General features: G+C 34.1%; 1 protein-coding gene across 1 annotated transcript; it reads right to left on the reverse strand.

Annotated features, from left to right (window-relative positions):
• Window positions 1-7,934: 7,934 nt before the first annotated feature.
• Window positions 7,935-19,208, reverse strand: LOC128160786 (uncharacterized). Its single transcript, XM_052824115.1, has 2 exons — window positions 18,790-19,208; window positions 7,935-9,236 (listed from the first exon to the last, which is right to left on the reverse strand). The coding sequence occupies exon 2, from the start codon at window positions 9,006-9,008 to the stop codon at window positions 7,935-7,937; it is 1,074 nt and encodes a 357-aa protein (XP_052680075.1). The 5' UTR covers window positions 9,009-9,236; window positions 18,790-19,208.
• Between the last annotated feature and the right edge of the window lie 509 nt (window positions 19,209-19,717).

Genomic DNA, 19,717 nt, shown 5'->3' on the forward strand with positions numbered 1-19,717 from the left:
AAAGAGAGTATACAACTTAAAAAAAAATATTTTTCTGTTATGTTTTTAGGGTTTATAGTGACCTGGTTTTTTTTATTATTATTCCTTTATTATAAACAATATCTTATCTATCAAGTTATAAGAGTAACAATGACTTTAATGATAATACATGTAGTATAAGCAGTGACAAATGAATAATAATCATTATGTACTGGTAAATATGGATAATACTTTAACTATAGTGTTATCTGACATATGTTAAATGTACTTTATAAATTAAACTTTATAGAATATTGAAGAATATTTTCTTCTATATTAAGTTACATATCATCTTAAGGAACATTGCTTTTTACAAAATAAAAGTGAGAAAATTTATCATTTTTATAAACAAGATTTTACAAAATTCAACTCATATAATTATGTAAATCCAAATATATGAAAATATTTCTTTCAAAACATGTAGATGTAAGCTGTTTCCATTCAACATCAAAGAAAAATCTTCACATAATAACCTCCAAATCAGTAGCACATTTTTAATTTCATAACCAGATGTTTACTTGTTTCTATATCTTTACACATCCTGCACTCTGGTTTCACATCTACCTTACATTTACATAAATAAGCATTGTTACACAGTATATTAAGTAGTCGGTAATTGAATTCAGATAATTGTTTATTTTCAACATCTGAAATGACATATAATTTCCAATTGTTGGGAATGGTGAATTTCAAACCCTTTGACGGTCATGTCTGTAAACTTTATCTTTATAAATGTTTTGTAGAAAGAATAACATTTTTTTCATACAAATTATCATCATTAGTTTGAAAACAAAAATCCAAACCGATTTCCGTATTCACAAAATTTGTATTTGCAAAATTATATTTCTCTCAACACAGATTTTAAAGCGACAGTATGGCGCATCTTATAAAAAAAAACAACTTGAAATAATTTTCCGATAGGGTTCGGTATTTTTGTACTACTCATAAATGTATAAACTTTCAGAATATTACAAATTTCTTCATGAAATCAACCTAATTATTTCATAAAAATTAATAATTAATTATAACCCATAAATATACTTCGGAACGTGGTACGGGGTTCCGCCTTCTACACTATTACGCACGCGTCAATACTATAAACAAAACACATGCAGGGCTCCCAAAGATTCACTTAGATAGGTTTGTTGATAGAAATATGTTTTTCTACTTCTCCCATGAAAAAAAATGTTCATCTTTTTAAAAAAAAACCAGAATAATTATTTTTTAAGGATGTATTTTGCTTTCTTCTCACGGGAGTTGCTACAACCTAAATTCATTTTGTAAGTAAGGTCCCTTTAGGTACTAGTATTTGACATATTTATATTTGTCTGTTCATTTGAAAATAAAATATCGAGTGAGTGATGAGTTACGTTTAGAGAGTCCCGTTTACCTCGCAATGCATGATGATCGTAGTCTCAACAAACGGTTGTAGAGAGGACACCAATGAACCCCTTCATATGTTTTCAAATATTTAAATCTTCAAAATAAGTCTGTAGCTGCGCAGTTCGACAGCTGTTTTGAATTATTAAAAAGCATTGTCCTGTTCTTGTATGCACACTTTTCAAAGAAAATGACATGGAGGTTCATATTCATTGCTTTTTATCTCTGGTCAGCTTTTTTAAAAATGTTAACGCTCTTCTTAAAAATAAAAGCCTCTACAAAATTCGAACCCGAGACCTGCGGGCTGATAGACTGAAGCTACACCCATTGTGCCACAGAGATGTAACTATACATACATACCAGATTAAAGCGATATAATTGTTTCACAATGCATTAAAATCGCCATATTGTGACGTACTCTCACAAAAAGTAAAAGTCACGGGGTGTCCAAGATCCTTTTTTTGCGTGGACCCTGAGGTCCACGCAGAAAATATATAAGCGAGGTTATTCCGGATGCTATGGGGAAAATTCAGCCTGCGCATGAGCTAGCCTGGTTCCTGTGCGTGATGGGTAGCTCAGGGAACCAGGCTAGCACACGTTTATCTGAATCGGGATCGGGATTCCATGCCATATGTGCATAAGTTCAAAGGCGCTGTAATTGTAAAGTTGACGGTAAACAGTACAGAAAACAAAGTATTCCTTTTAAAGAAATAATCGGCATGTGATATGAACTGTTAGTATTATTAAATAAGTTAATAATATGCCGAAACTACAACATCCATCAAATAGCATAATTTGCAATGTTTTGTTGTTTTCGGAATACACATGTAACTTTACTTTTATAGTAGGCGAGGCTAGAGTACTTCCCGATTAAAATTTTTATAAGGATTTAAGAATGATTGAATAATTATGTCACTGTATAAAAGTTTAAATCTCAATAAAAATGAATCGAAATATGAAATTAATTTACACAAAGCTGTCATTGCATACTTAACAAAGTAGTGCGAATCATAATGTGTGCGCAAATAGTAGAATTCGCCGAATACCTGATACTATACATGCAATCCTCATTAATAGATAGATCATAATTATTTTAGAAGTATGAACCTTTTAAATTCTGAGATAAAAAGTCGGGCTATACATATACGTAATCCAACGTACATTCATACGTGTTTCATTTTTTAGATACCAGCCTAACCGAGTACAATCTTCTTACTTTCACAGGAGTTTACTAAATGTATAATGCGTATATTGTCTTTTCCACAAGTTTGTACTCGGTTAGGCTGACGGTAAACAAAGGCTTTAAAATGAATGCCTGTCCTCGATTTACTATACAAAATCACGAATGTCTGCTGACCCCTACTATGTTTTAAAGCTTCGTGCTTTTCATAAACAATAATTTCAGCGCTAAAACTTGTTAATTCTTATGGAATAGATATCAATAGATAATGTTAAGGAAAAAAATATGCTTAATTTGATTCTTCATTTTTTCACTTTTCACCGGGGCCCATAAGTGCACTCGTCCTTTAGTGGTTAAAAGCAGGGGGCTAGGGTCGGTGGAATCTCTGATAATCTTAAAGCTTTCACGTTTTCGTTGGAAACACATGCAAATGGTCCACGTATTGTAGTCCTTTTTTAAAGGACAGCAACTTGTTCTTAAACTATTCGTTAATGTTTATATATTGCTAAACAAACTGTATCTTAAAATTTCAGATCTTACGGGCAATTTGTTGACAAAATGTCTTATTTATTTATCTCAGTTGTCGCTCTTAAGGTGGAAGGCTACATCGTCACAACATGTCTGACATCCGTTCGAAACGCCATTTTGTTCCGGATTGATAATATTTTGTCGTGGTACAAAATAGCTATACACCGTTAAATTGAACTCTTCTAACGGTTGCACTACAGTATTAAATTTCACTATATATTCTTACCAAAATTGCACAACTTTAGATACAGATTAAAAATTCAAAACGAACTTCTGGAAAAAAAATCCTCTTGACATCTTTTTAAACAACGCTTCATTTACAATTTTCTAGCAAAATACACACGTGCATCCAGCAAGGCGTGAGACTTTGTTTACTTCGAAGTTACACATGTGCTTGAAAATCAAGCCCGGGCCTTTTCACCCCCCTCCGGAAACAACACGCATCAAAAATTCAAATGACCTCGCATTATTACAAAAATGGGATAGTTAGACCTCTTACACGTTGTTTTTCATCTCATAAAAAAAATCTGCTCCTGTCGCGTGCGGAAACGCCCCGAATTCAAAGGAAAATTCGGGAATTATTTTGGCTCAGCCATGTTTTGACGTGAACCTTCAGTGAAATACTGTTATGACACCTAACGAGGGAGATGATATAGGAATAGTCACCAAAACGCTTATAAGTATGTCAATTTTCTTCCTGTTTAAAACTTTCAACTAACATTGGTTATCAGCTGTTTTGTACGGAAAACGTGGAATTTAAATAATTTACTGTTTCACCGCTTTTGGCAATACATTTTAGTCATGTCATCTGCAACAGACGATCATACATTTGTGACGGATTATCGATATAGGTAAGCAGATCTCATATTTTCACTTAAACGATATATGTACGATGAATATAAAACGAAAGTACCGAAGTACAATCTCTTGAATTAATCCCAATTTCCCAAATGTCAAACATTTGCAGTAAACTACTTGCATTGAAACTTAGACATTAAACTAATGTATTTTGATTTAAATAGATAAAGTTAGGTACATGTAGCAATAGCAGTGGAAGCCCGTTGAGGGAAGGACAGAATTCTGAAAAGGAGCATGTTTTTCATTTCCACACGTACATGTGTATCACTATGGACATCTAATGTATGTATAAATATGCGTATGGTTGTTGTTTATAATTGCTATTGTATATAAAAAAGTAAAAGACAATTTCACTACCAATATTTTGTTTTGAATAGTTAAACTTATATAATGCGTTCATCAAAAATATAACTTTTCATCTTCAAATATTATCATAAGCACTACAAATCTTATATATACACATGTACATATTTAGCATAGACTTGTTCCTTTTTTTTAATTTTTCTTCGTGAATTTTATTAAAGCTGACATGAATTCAGAAATACGCATTACTTCCCTTTTATCTCCGACTACCGCCATATTAGTTGTCGATTTCTATTGTTCTGCTCATCGCTACACACCCTATATAAGGCCGAGAGCCCTCGTCATGCTTCACCGCATTCAGGAATTTCATACACCCAAACACGTTACCTTGGACGAAAAGACTTGTAAAAACGCGTTTTGAACAAAAATAATATGACAACCACTTCACTGGCAAGATATATCCAATAAACGACAAAACAAGACAGACTGAAATCCAGGCGCAGATACTTCAGAAATTCCTCGATAATTGTAGACCGTTTTCCTGTGTATGTTATAACATCGAACGTGCGCAAACCACACACTGTGGCAGATCGAGCAATGTCAATTACCACATGGTTTTTATAAACGGGGAGTTTTTGTAGGAACGGATAGAAACGTTGTTACTTTCTTGGATTTACTATCATTTAGCTACTGTGTTGGATGTAGTGTCGCCAGGGTTTTCAAGAAGATGCAGACGTTATGCACTCTGTATGAACGACACACGTGTTCGATGTGCATGCGAAGTAAGGCAGCACTGTCTGTGCAAAATAATACAGATACCTTGGACATCCTTTAGTTTAAACTTTATTTCATTTTGAATTGTACATCAATATAAACAATAAATAATGCAAACAGGATTCGGAAACAAGTTGTTACAACTTATATTAATCCGTTTCCTTAAATTGACTTTCAACTATTAAAAACGATAGTTGCCCTTGCTGAATGGCAAGTATATTAGGAACAACAAATGAAAAAAAAGATGGAATTGATGGAAAAATTTAACCAAAAAAAATGAAAAGGGAAAAATATGATAGAAAATATACAGAGAGAGATATCATAACTTGAATTAACGTTAAAAGTGACCGAGTAATAAACAGTCGTACGATGCAAAAATAGCAAAATCGACAATACGGTAGCAAGTGGAATTAAGTTACAAATCGTTTAGTAGCAGAAATAAAATGATGTACATGTTTGAAAATGTTTGTATTATAGGAATAATTTCTGTCTGGGTCTCCAAATAACAGAATGTTTAAAGTGACCGGTCTTAATGGGTCAATGAATTTTTTCCTTGCATCAGTGTATAGAGGACATTCTAATAAAAAGTGAAGTGTTGTTTCAATTTGTCCACAGGCACAATTAGGATTATCTATTATATGTTTTTTGGATAAATGCGAATTAAGTATACTACAATTGAGTCTAAGTCGTGTGTGTAAGATCTGTTCTGTGCGCTTACCAAATAGAAAGTGTCTTGGGGTTTTACAACAGTTTGAGTTAAGCACACGTTTCAAATTGGATACTGAAGGATTTTCTTGGACACTTATCGGAAGATCGTTCCAAAGCTTTGTAGTGGACGGTAGAAAAGATTGTGAATAGTGGTTTGTATTAGATTTTCGTTGAGTAATGCAGTGCGATCTTCGTGTGGGATAATGATGTGTTTCACTGATTCTTAAGGGGATTAGAGAAGATAGATAATCTGGAGCACATCTATGGACCATGGTGTGGAATTTGATTAGTTTGTGTTTTTGTCTACGATTGTGTAGAGTGTCCCATCCAACCTCTCGATACAGATCATTTAAACTTACGAGTTTTGTCGCACCTGAGACTATGCGAGCTGCCTCAATATTGATTTTTTCGAGTTTATCGGTTAAATCGTTTGAGATATTGTCCCAGACAACATCTGCGTATTCAATGACTGGTCTTACAAATGAAACGTAAAGTTTTTCTAAGGATTTTCTATCTAATAAAAATTTGAGTCGTCGTAGAATGTGTAACCTAGACGATGCCTTCGCCACGACAATATTAACGTGATATGACCATTGTCCGTTGTCGGAAAAATGTAATCCTAAGTGTTTATGATGTGACACTTCACTTATCTTTTGTCCATTCAAGTACAAGTCTGGATGTAGAGTTCGGTTTCGTTTGGTACTAATTGTTATGCTTTCAGTTTTCTGAGGATTAAAGGTAACTAACCATTGATTAGACCATTTGTGGATTTTGTCAAGGTCGCTATTTAATGTCTTGCTTGCGATGACCGGGTTATCGACAATAATGTATAAGGTGGTGTCATCCGCAAATAATTTGATAGTGGATCTTATGTCAAACACTATATCGTTTATATATACAAGAAATAACAATGGACCCAATATTGAGCCCTGGGGTACACCAGCCTTTACGTCGCGCCAACCCGAAGCTGATGAGTTTATTACAACTCTTTGTTTACGACTCTGGAGATAATTTTCGAACCACAGATAAAGTTTACCTCCTATCCCGGCTTGTTGAAGTTTATAAAGCAAACCCTTATGCCAAACTCTGTCGAACGCTTTGCTTTTATCACAAAACACGGCACGCACCTCCCTTCCCGAGTCTAAGGCTCTTCCTATATCGTTAGATATGTCTAATAATTGATTGACTGTTGAGTCACCGGAGATAAAACCTGACTGATTGTTGCACAAGAATTTTGTTTCTACAAAGTAACTATAAATATGGTTGTGAACGCATCTTTCCATGACTTTACCAGTAATACACAATAATGAAATCGGTCTGTAATTGTTAATATCATTACGTTTACCCTTTTTGTGAACAGGTGTTACGTTAGCTTATTTCCATTCCGTAGGAAAATGTGAATTTTGAAGTGATTTGTTGAATAATTTGCGCAATGGAAAACTTAAAATCGACGCAGCTTCCTTAAGAAGTCGAGGATTTATGAGGTCTGGCCCAGTAGCCTTAGTCGTATCTAATGAAAGAAGAACATTTTTTACTTCGTCGTCGGAAAGTATTATTTCTGTATATAAATGGTTAGAAGCGTTGTTATTACTAATATTTGGAAGAGTCGCTGATGAATCGTCGATATTTGACTGATTTGTAAAAAAGATGTTAAAAGCAGTTGCTTTTTCAAAATTGTTATCGACTACATTGCCATTAACCTCCAAGGGAGGTAAGTCATTGCGAATCTGAGTGTTGGATATTTTATTTACCATATTCCACCACTTCCTTGAGTCGTTACACTCGGATATATTTTTTGACAGCTTTTTGTAATAATCATCGCGAGCATTACGTACAGTGCGTATACAGTGATTTCTTGTTTTTCTAAATTCGGTCCATTTGTCAGGATGATCAGTTCGTTTGGCGATTGAATGCAATCGTTTCCGTCGACGGATAAGTGTTCGAATTTCATTATTCATCCAAGGAGGGTCGGATTTTCTAATAGTCACTATCTTATTGGGAATGTTATTTCTAGCGTGTTTTATAATAGTTTCATTAAATCTTTTAACATTGGTGTCGATGTCAGAATCAGACAATATTTCTTCCCAGTCGATTGAGTTAAGGCTATTTCTATATGAAACATAATCGCCTTGGTTGAATAACCAAATTTCGCGTTTAAATGAGTGGGAGGTTTGATTGCATAGAGTTAACGACGCATAAACAGGACAATGATAACGTACATTTTGTCCAGAAAACAATCGCCAACATAAGCTTTTTCAAGAATATTACTATCACTGACTATAATAACATCTAGAAGTGTACAAGTTTCTTCAGTAAAATGGGTTGGTTCTTCAATTAGTTGGGTCATGTTGTACATATTTATTATATTGATAAGATACTCGGATTGGTAATTGTTGGTCAGTAAGTTTGCGTTGAAATCACCTGTGATTATTATTTTGCTAATTTTGGTATTAAAAGCTAAGTCTATGGAGTACTCAATATCACTCCATATAGATACTGGAGAGTTTGGGGGTCGATAAAACGTTCCGTACAGATAAGATTGACCACCCATAAAAAGTTCCAACCAAACGCACTCAACCGTGGTTGGTTCAAGGTCGACTCTGCGTTTTGCGAAAATATTATCTTTTACATATACTGCCACGCCCCCTCCTGTTTTAGTTTTACGACAACGACAGAATGGAGTCTGGAAGTTATGTATATCGATATCCGAGGTAATGTTATCTTCGTGAAGCCATGTTTCAGTAAATGAAAGGATGGTGTGATTGTGAAGTTCTGTTTCGAGTATATGGACCTTATGTGTTAGACTTTGAACGTTTAAATGAACGAAAGTAAATCTACGTGGATCGAAAGATGTGTTGATTGGGGTAATTGTTGATGAATTACAAGTGGATGTTGAATGTGTGACAGTTGGTGTTGGGAAGGGTCCTGGGTTCACTTCAATATCGCCTGACAGGAGAAGAAGTAGGTACGAAAAAGTAAGTAAAGTCATAGATACAAATATACATGATTTGTGAAAAATAGGAACACTGGTAGATCTAATAGTAGAACAAGTGAATGAGATATCATCGTGCTTTGTATGGTTTAACCCCATGCTTGAGTATACATGTAAAAATATGATGATAGGTACACATTTTATGCCATATTGTAATAGTAAATTGATACAGACGAAATCAGACAAACTTAATGATGATTTGGGAAAAATGGCAATTTGATAAAATAACCCCACACTGGCCAGGTAGCTACAGACATCTACACACATTAATCAGGTAATGCCTGGGTTATGGTAGATTTCAAATGAGGAATTTCGAGTCAGTTGGGGTAATAAGAAATCAAATGAAGTGATGATGACTGAATAATAGAACAAGTGGACAAGGTCCACGTATAGTACAACAATGATATGAACATCTCTCTCATATGAGCAAGAAAACAATGTACAAATAAACACAACATATGTACACAATAGTATGCACGTTGAGTGCATTTGTAACTAGATGCTGTCATTAGACAGTAATACCCGCACCATGTGTTTGCCCCTAAATAACACTGTTTTATACCAGTTTAATTATAAATGAAGGCTACATGCAAACTCCGGTAATACATTTAAAAATTATAATTTTCATAACTGAAGGACGAGATCCCTGCCCATATGATAATACACATCGTGACATGAGCAGCACTTTATCTGCAATTTGGGGTAGACCTGTTTGCAGTGAATTTTCAGTTAATCAATAATCTTAACATTTTATGTCATAGGAAGTATAATGGTCTATATAATTATTACAAACAAAATTAAAAATTAAATTATGCCCCCTCCCCGTGGCGGTTGCCGGTTTTAGATTTGCTTCTGTGTGCCTACATGAACATCATCGTGTGCACAGATTTAGAGAAGGGGTGGGAGTGAGGGGTCCAGACCCCCCCTCCCCATGAAAATTCGTAAATTACCAAAAATACACCTTGGACCCCAATGCTCTTACAGACATGTAAACGCTCTAACCCATTGCGCTTCAATGTTAGGTAACATTATTTGGGGGGTAAATATTTAATCAATAGTCAACATACTTTATTGTTTATCTCAATAGGAAGTATACATGTACATCACAATATGCAGGTGTCCTGCACCACCTTAAAGCTGTTATTTACCTAATAAAATAGTGCAAGTGGATTTGAAGAATATGTCATAAAAATACATGCATGTTACAAATGACTGATCTTTGTCTGAAGTTACGTACACAACACAGGTTTGCATGTCTCATTAGCGGGTACTAGTTTTACCCAGCTCTTCGATTAGATGGGTTCACGTGTATACATACATGGGTGTTGCTAAAACGCGGAACGGAAAACGGAACGGAAGGAAAACGGAAAATCTTATCTAATGTTATTTACCTCATAGATTTGTTAAGTATGCTAAAACGATATACTTTATGTACCTTTTTAATTTTTTTTGAAAGATTAGCAATATTAGATTATTTATTCAAGAATATTTATTTCCTCAAAATTAACAGTACATGCATTGACCACTATATTCTGTCCCAAAATATCCTCGATTCACTTTTTGCTGTATATTTATATATACCTCAGGGTTCAAGCGATTCTCTTTTAGAAGCATTAAACATTCTCATTATTCTTTCTTTAAAACGTCCTCTCTAGCTTATCAGCTGGTATAAATACACGGCCAAAAATAAAGAAGTCTACGGGGTTTTGCATTTTAACAGACCCGGATGATGGTGTTGAAAAATTGTGCAAGGTCTTCTGAGTGACTTCCAAATGGAGAAAAGATGTCAACATTTTCCATTATAAATCGTCCAAATGTGCTGCATGAATATTTTGGGATCGACAGACTATAGTCCCAATATATAATCGGAAAATCAAACCAGGCAACGTCTAGAGCTCTCTATTCGGATCATTTGTATATAGCTGCTGGAATAAACAACTGCATGCTTTGTAATGCAAACGTAAACAAAATTGCATTGCTAAAAATACTAGTTTCACAAATTACTAGTTTCACAAATTACCGGGTATTTTAATGTTTACTGTATTTTAATTTTTTAATGTCGTCAGTCCTACAGTTTTTTTCTTCCATCTCAATGATACTGTATCGTCTGTATGATAAAAGATCGTCTAGAACACCGAAAATTCAATTTTGATGTAAGTATATACATGTACATCATATTTGAAAATAATATAAAAATACTCAAAACACGCATAAAACGCTTTCACTAACTGCGTACGTTACGCTAATATGCCAGCAATACCATATAAGAGAAATAAGTAAAAAGTTATAGCTAATTTGCTCGTTTAATCATGTTAATGTTTCACAATTCGTATACATTTGATTTTTCCGTTTCGTACTCAACTAAAGCCAAATGAATACAATGCTATAATTGATAGACATTCATATGAATATTAATAAGATAGCAACATGTTGATAATCATTCATTAGATATAAATAAAAGATACAAAGTAAATCGTTTCTGGCCAGTCTATACCCTTTTTAAGGGATAAACGTGATGATATTTTCCATTCCGTTCCGTTTTCCGTTCCGCGTTTTAGCAACACCCATACATACATGTTTTCCGTATGCAGAAAAGGATTACGGTAGTTAAGATCAGCTAAAGGAATTCATTATTGTGTTTTAATTGGATTATCATTATGATGTTGACCAATTTAGGTAAGCATAATACATGTAGTAGCAGTAGCACAATATAATAAGATGCCAGCATGGGATTCCTGCCAGCATACATACACATGTATATAAGTTCTACTTTCACTTTCTAAATGTAATCTCCCTTTGACAGCATACTGTATCATCATCTTTTAATATTTAAATAAGCTTATCATCGTTACCTATCCTGTTGCATTTGTAAAGTTTCTGTCATTTTAGTTACAAAAGTTATTTTTTTCATTTGTCAGACTGCATGCACTGTTGAGTTGACCCCATATTGACCCTGTATAAACAATTTCTTATTAAATTTGTGTATTTCATATGTAAGTAAGTGTAGACACTTATATTTTTTATATGAGTAATAATAGGAAGGAAGGAGTATTTCTTTCTTAATGTATTATAATGCATCAAATACAATGTAGGTCATGACCTTATGGGACTGTTCTGACCCCACGAAACAGGAAAATACAAAATATCTTCTAAAGTCATTATGATGCATCAACTGGTGTAAAGTACATTAATGACCCCCAGGTGTTGTCTTTAACCCCCCCCCCCCCCCTCCCCCCGCTTTTATGAAATAGGAAATGATATGATACACTGTATATTTTGTTAACTTCTGAGATCTGAGATCCTCATCCCTAAACCGTTTAATTTATTTTTGCTCTTTGTGTCATTGCGCGTAAAATTGTATTGTAAGATTATGCCCCCTTGGAGACACCCTGACATTTTAGAACTAGAAATAATAATGTATTTTATCTTATTCATATGTTATACAGTAGTGTTTGATCCATGTGGGTAATTCCTAGCCTAATGATGTCACTGCTTTGTTTAGGAGACTTTACAATTGCCCCAAATAGGTGAATACACATGGCAGTGATGCATATAACATTTTGTTTATAAATCTTAAAAATTGAATTAAGCAATTTCCAAAATGTTAATGTGAATCACGAGAGAAAAAGCAATCAAGAAATGATTTAAAATTTGCTACTGTACACATGTAAGAATGTATTAAGAAGACTGAATCTTTATAAGCAGGTTAGATTGGGGGGGGGGGGGGGGGGGATGAATGTGGAGTATAAACATTTATAATTTGAATCATTTATTGTTATTAATTAATTTTAACTTGTTAATGAATACTACTTATTGATCCCAAGGTAGAAATATGACCTCTGATCGTATCTCAATAGATCATTTGTCAATTATGCAAGGTGTAATGTAATTTTTTTTAAGAATAACATTTTTTACCAGTTTATAAAAGTTTTTAGACACCCAAATTATATTTTGATTTTAATAGATTATTCGACAAGGAAGGGGGGGGGGGGGGGGGAGAGAGAGAACAGTTTATATTTGAGTTTGTTTGGGAGTGGGGGTTCCAAGTCATATATTTGACAATTTTTTAATGTAATTTAAAATAAGACTAAGCCATACTACAGTCATGAACATGAATAGTATAGAACAAAACACAAACTAATATGTACATGTATATATACATAGGAAGTATTACAAAACAGATGATTGATCTATATCTGGGTTCTTAAATTGAATCATATATCATGTACATATTATATTATTGTTTCTTTGTTCAAGGCATTTAAGATGGTATGTAGGTCATGATCCCAAGTGCTCTTCCTGAAATTATCAAATATCATAAAAACCATTGAGATCCCCACCTTAATCCAAAGATATTATTCCTCCTTAGGTCATGCAGGCGCATCAGATCATTATGGCATGTAAGTCATGACCCTAAGGGGTCATCCTGACCCCCTTAGAATCAGAAATTGTCAATTATCTTTAAATTATTGATGTTTGATGATCCTATCTCTATTTAATCTTTATTAATTATTAAGTCTCCTGAATGAAGTTTGGAGACTTATTGTTTTTGTACGGTTCTTAATACATGTAATATATATTCTTCATCTTCTTTTTCTTCTTTCCCGCTCTGAACTTGTTTCTCAGAGATGGCTGAACATAATTGTACAAAACTCTAGGATATGATAGGCCTGCAAATCTAGTTGTGCACCCTGGTTTGATTTTTCTCATTTTGGGTTAGACAACCACTTTTCGGGGAGGGGGGGAGGGGGGTGTCAAAAGGGTGTGGGGTCTAACATTGAACCTTGTAGAAAGAATCATAGACTCTATTGTAAATGGTAACTTGAAAACGGACAAAGATAATAATATAGGGTTTTCATAATCATATATTGGCTGTTACTCGCAATATATAGGGTTTATTAGATCTTACCCCTGGGGTCATCCCCACCCCCCAGGAATTTGAAATTACCATATATCTCAGAAACTGTTATAATCATGACCCCTAAACCATATATATTCATGTTTCTGATGTCAAGGGGCATCAAATGTTATGTAGGTCATGGGCCCTGTGGGTGGTCCTGACGCCCTCAAACAGCAAGTCCCTTAATATCTTCAAAACAGTTGAGATCCCCACCCTTAAACCATATATATTCTTGTACCTTGTGTCAAGGGGCATCAAACGGTATGTAAGTCATGGGCCCCGGGGGTTGTCATGACCCCCCTTGAACAGGAAGTGCACGAATATCTCGAAAACGGTTGAAATCCCCACCCCTTAACCATATATATTCTTGATCCTTAAAGGGCATCAAAAGGTATGTACCGGTAGGTAATGGGCCTCAGGGTTAAATTTAATTTTTCAAAACCGTAATGCACATCTATGGAACAGTTCTTTTCATATCCCAAGATATGATGTGTCTATCCATTAAGTCATAAAAGGAGTTCTAGGATCTATGTTTTTTTTTAAGTGATAAACGTCAATTTTCTGCTACATTTTGACTCCCTGGATGAAATTTAAATTTTGAAAACCTTACTGCACATCTATAGAACAGTCCCTATCATATCCCAAGTTATGATTGTCTATCCATTAAATCATAAGAGGAGCTCTTGGATCAATGTTTGATTTTTTAGTGATAAACGTCAATTTTCTGCTACTATTTGACTCCCAGGATGAAATTTAAATTTTTAAAACCTTATTGCACATCTATAGGACAGCCCCAATTATATCCCAAGAGATGATGTAGCTACTCCAAAAGTTGTAAGAGGAGTTCTGGGAACCATATTTTTTTTGCCAAAAAACGTCATTTTTTGTTGCCCACTGATCCCCTTAATTAAAAAAAAAATTCTGGAACCTGATCTTGCCTCAATATGACACCCCCAATCATATTCTAGAAGATCATTTGGCTACTGCTTAAAAAAAATGACGTTTCCCTTACAGAATTGCAGCATAAATGCAGTACATATGCAGCACATTATCAGTATAAAATCCCAGTAGACTATCAGTAGAGCTACAGTAGTGCTGCAAATGTACTGCAGAGCTTTTAAATGGAAAAATACAATGAAGCAGCAGACTTGCAGTATGTTTCAAATATGTTAATTAAGACTGCAATTGTACTGCAAATAAGACTGCCAGGCAGTATATACTGCCAGGCAGTATATGCTGCCCTGCAGTAGAATTCTTGAATATCTCTACAGTCTACTGGCCTGCAGTACTAAATAGCGCTGCTAAGCAGTAGACCTGTTGCAGTGGGTTTCAAATATCTACTGCACAGCAGTACTGTACACCCAAATATGGAGGCTTTGGTTGGCAGTAGAGTTGCAGCATGTTTCAAATATTTAAATTAGTACTGCACTGCAGTACTGTATACCCAAATATGGAAGCTTTGGTTGGCAGTAGAGTTGCAGCATGTTTCAAATATTTAAATTAGTACTGCACAGCAGCATTGTGTATCCAAATATGGAAGCTTTGATTGGCAGTAGAGATGCAGCTTGCTTCAGATATTTCATGTACCCTGGCCGGTAGGACAGCAAAACTACTGACATATAGTGATATACCGTGAATATGGTTGGCAGCCTTTGTAGAATACAACAACTATTCATAACAACGAAAGTAATATATTCAGGTTTAATTACTCTAGATACATGTACACTTAATTACAAATAATTTGCAAATATATCTATATTTGCAATACTCATGATAATTGTATAAAAGTTACAAAACTTTCAGATTATTTCAGTTACTACAGTTATTACAGTTAATCTATCTATAGTATAAGCAGTAATTTATAATGTGTTATAGTCAGTATATACACAAGCCTTTATGAACTTTCATTGCTGTGCTGCACAGTTAGCTTTCCCGCTTTTGGTCCTTTGGTCAATTTCACCGCCACTGCTTGGTGAAGGCCCCCTTTTGTAGCGCAAGACTTCTCAGTTCTGCGCTGAAAAATCTGCAAACAAATTAATGAAAATAATATATCTAAATTAAAACATCATTAATTTAAAAAATGTTAGGTCTACGGTGTTTCTTGAAATGAATGCAGGCCATTTAAAAATTGTATTTATACAGAGAGATAAAAAAATGAAAAAGACAGATGGAACTCTTTTATAAATGCATATTGAAGGAGGTATAAAAAGCGTTAGATTTACATTTACATACACTACTGATATCCAGTGATACGACAGAAGAAACAGTCTTTTATAATTCCATAGATTCTTTAAAACCAATAGAATTTTAATACCCGCTAACTATAAAATGAAAGTTATGAAAAAAAAATAAGGTGCACAATTTTAATATTTAAAATGAACAGGTCAAAACTTTAAAAACCCTGAAAAAATGTATTTTAAATAATTTATAACTTAACTTTGACTTGTACAATTTACAGAAAAATTTTGCATTGATATACAATTTGAAATGATTCATCTATTAACTTACTGCATTTTAGAATGTCATTTTCTTTAATCCATTCTGCATATTTCAACTCCAGCTGTCTCGCAGGGCTTTTTGAGCCAGGTATTCTGCCCTTTAGCTAAGGAGCATTCACTTGTTGAACTGGCAAGTCCCTATGGATACAATTTCATACTTTGCTACAGAAGCATAAAAAAATTTCAATTTGAATTAAGCCTTTGATACTAAGGATAAATTACAATTATTACTCAAATTCAATGTAATGGAATTTTTATTATCTTTTGTTAGAATAATAACATCATATTAAAATAGCACTCATTATTTAGGCGATTTAATGACTCAACCCTCTTTTGATGCAAACTTAGATTTTTAACAAAGCTAATTAAATCTAATACAAATGTGAAATCATTTATTTTGCTTACCTTAAAACAATCAATATTCAGCATCAAGTGCATCTTCGGAAGTTCCTCATGATCATGCAGAGTCATTAGTTCTAAAGAAAAAAAAAAGAGAGAATGATTTTAATTTACTTATTGTGTTTATACTTTCTTTTCTTTTTTTTCACATGTATCCATCCATCTTTGTAGCTATAGTATATAACTTTGTAACTTTATACAATAGGCCTATAAAAGAATTTTACTGCCATAAATTTAACTTAAAAATTCAAAATCGCCATTTTGAAATGTTGGACAAAAACTGTTCATTTGTTCCATTAAAGTAACTACATTTATCTCATATACACTCAAGGTGATTTCAACATAAATATTTTACCTTTCTTCGCTACAACTGCTGCAACATTGTGATTTTTTAATGTTCCATAACACATGTTGAAGATCCGTCTGCTTCTTTTAAAAGTGCGTAGTCATAGGCGGAAATGACGTTATAGAATCAAACAACACGGTGACAATATATTCTGATAAATTGGGACTTTTCGATTCGGTTTGATATGAACATATATAAAACATACAAAACATTAATTGATCATAATGAATTGATTCTTTTTAATTAGACTGAATTTAAGGTACTAACGATGTCATTAATAAACATTCAGAATCTAGCCATAAGAATTGAAGGAACGTACGAGTTGTTTAGTACGCAGCTTACACAAGTCGTGTCCGTATAATTTTAACCCCTTCATGTTTTGAACCTGCAGTCTTTGAAAACTATCAAATAATTGGAACTCAAATAAATATAATATCGTACTTTGTTTCTTAAACTATGCACTAATTTTTGTAAGTAGTATCTTCATTTTAAATTTTACTTTAAATTTAAAAATTAAGTTTTTTCCGTCTTAAAGATCGTATTCATTTTGTATTGGCGACGAATTGACTTGACACCTTATAAACAATGGCGGACTCTTCGAATAAGAGTGTAACTGCTGGAGTTTCAATCGCGTCTAAGCTAATGCATTCGCGTCAGTGGTCATAGAAATATTCTCGAAACAGATTGATAACGTCTTTGAGATGAATTGTGTGCTACAGTGATGCCGTTCACTTATAAATAACATTTCGCGACGGAGTTCAAATTCTAACGGAATGCATCTTTCGATCTCGAAGGTTGTATATACATAAGCTACTGACTGACCATGTTTTTACTAACGTGTTAATATGAACATAAAGATTTATAAAGATTTATTATTATTGAAACATCGATCATGTCTATTAGTATATTTTTTTAGTGTTGGAACAAACAGTTTTTTACACATGTATTTTGCATTTCCCACACATAGTGTACATGAGTTGAAATATTTGCGGAATATGGTATACCTTCAGGATCTAAGTGATAAAGTTAATGCAGTACAAATGCAGTACCTTTGATGCCTGTATCTAAATGATAAAGATAATGCAGTACAAATGCAGCACCTTTGATGCCTGTATCTAAATGATAAAGATAGTGAAGTACACCTATGACAGTCATATGTGAATGATAATGATAAGGCAGCAGAAATGCAGTATACCTTTAATACCAGTATCTCTTAATAAAGATAAAGCAGTAGAAATGCAGCCTATTGGCAGTACAACAGCAGCATATGTAATTGTGTGTCACTAACAGAAAGTTTTTGCAGCACATTTTCAGTATATTTACAGTAGATTATCAGCATATACTGGTGCGCAGTACATTATGCTAATAAGTACTGCAAATATACTTCATTTTTGCAGTAGATATTAAGTATAATTGCAGCATTGTTGCAGCATATACTGCCTTTGCAGTATCTGCTGCAATTCTGTAAGGGTTTTTAAACCAGTTTTTTGTAAAAAAACGTCATTTTTTAGCCATTAAATGACCCCCAGGACAAAATTGAAAATTCCGAAACCTTATTGCGCATCTATAGGATACCCTAAAACATATTCCAAAAGATGATTTGTCTACTTTTGAAAATGTAGGAGGAGTTCGAGGAAGAAGGTTTTTTGTGAAAAAACGTCATTTTTTACCAATTATTTGACCCCCAGGACTAACAGAGAATTTTTGAAACTTTTTTACAAAACAACATGATACCCCAAATCAAACTCCAAGAGTTCAGTTTGCTGGTTTATAAGATGTAAGAGCAGTTTGAGAAAGTAAAGCGTGACAGACGGACGGACGGACGGACGGACGGACAGACGGACGGACGGACGGAACAGGGTAACAACAATATACCCGAACTTTCTTTAGAAAGTGCGGGTATACTAATAAGGGAGTAGGGTTTTGTACGTGGTAAGGGTGAAAAGTAACATTTAAACTTACAGATTTTTTATATAGGGTGTTTATGTTGAGACTAGCGATTTGGAGTACTCATAACTAAGCACAGTGACAGTATATACTATATATATAGGTATGAAGAAAAAAAAAAACATGATTTAAATCATAGACTATCTATAAACGATAGACAAAATGTTATTTGATTGATTGTAGCAAGGCACGATGTAAACAAGAATGGTCTATGAGTGGCCACTCTCTTTCAACACATGACCAAAGGGAGCTAGATCCGACTCCTTGCGGATCGCATAAGTCCTGTCCCCAAAGTCACGGACGCTGATCTTGCCGTTGGATGTCCAGGCCTGCTTCAACTTGCGTTCACGACACAGCTGCCTGCACAAGTACAGAAGACGATCACGGTATTTTGTTAAGTCTTCGTTGATGATGATGTGCCTGGTTTCGGAGTTTTTCCGCAGCTTCTTGGACATCCTTTCAAAGAATAAATATATTTTGTATTTCATTGATTGTTGTTTTCTTCATTCTTTATTACTACATTTTACTACATGTACAATGTGTAGTTCATGCATTTAGAAGTCCGCGCAACGTGAATGCCTCGATCGAAAAGCAACCGACCGTAACTTTCTCAACCGGTATATATACCCCAGTGGCAGTAGAGGAGCGATCGAAACTAATATGGCGACCAAATGCTTTTATGAATTCATGTCAGCTTTAATTAAAAAATGGTCCCAAGATATTTGAGACCATGTAAAATAAAGAAAGACAACTCTTAAACAGGATCTTTCATACCAAGATTTTTGCAATAATGAAGTATTTTCTTCAAATTTTCAATTTCATTCAATTTCTTTTTTTCATCCTGTTAACCAATGAATATTGTTTATATTTTCAGATTTTTGTGGGA

Source organism: Crassostrea angulata, chromosome 8 (assembly GCF_025612915.1).
Source record: "Crassostrea angulata isolate pt1a10 chromosome 8, ASM2561291v2, whole genome shotgun sequence".
Classification (NCBI taxonomy): domain Eukaryota; kingdom Metazoa; phylum Mollusca; class Bivalvia; order Ostreida; family Ostreidae; genus Magallana; species Magallana angulata.

What these genes read in the sequence shown, in the direction of transcription:
- LOC128160786 (XM_052824115.1), bottom strand. Translation starts at nt 9,008, where the DNA reads ATGTGTGTAGATGTCTGTAGCTACCTGGCCAGTGTGGGGTTATTTTAT.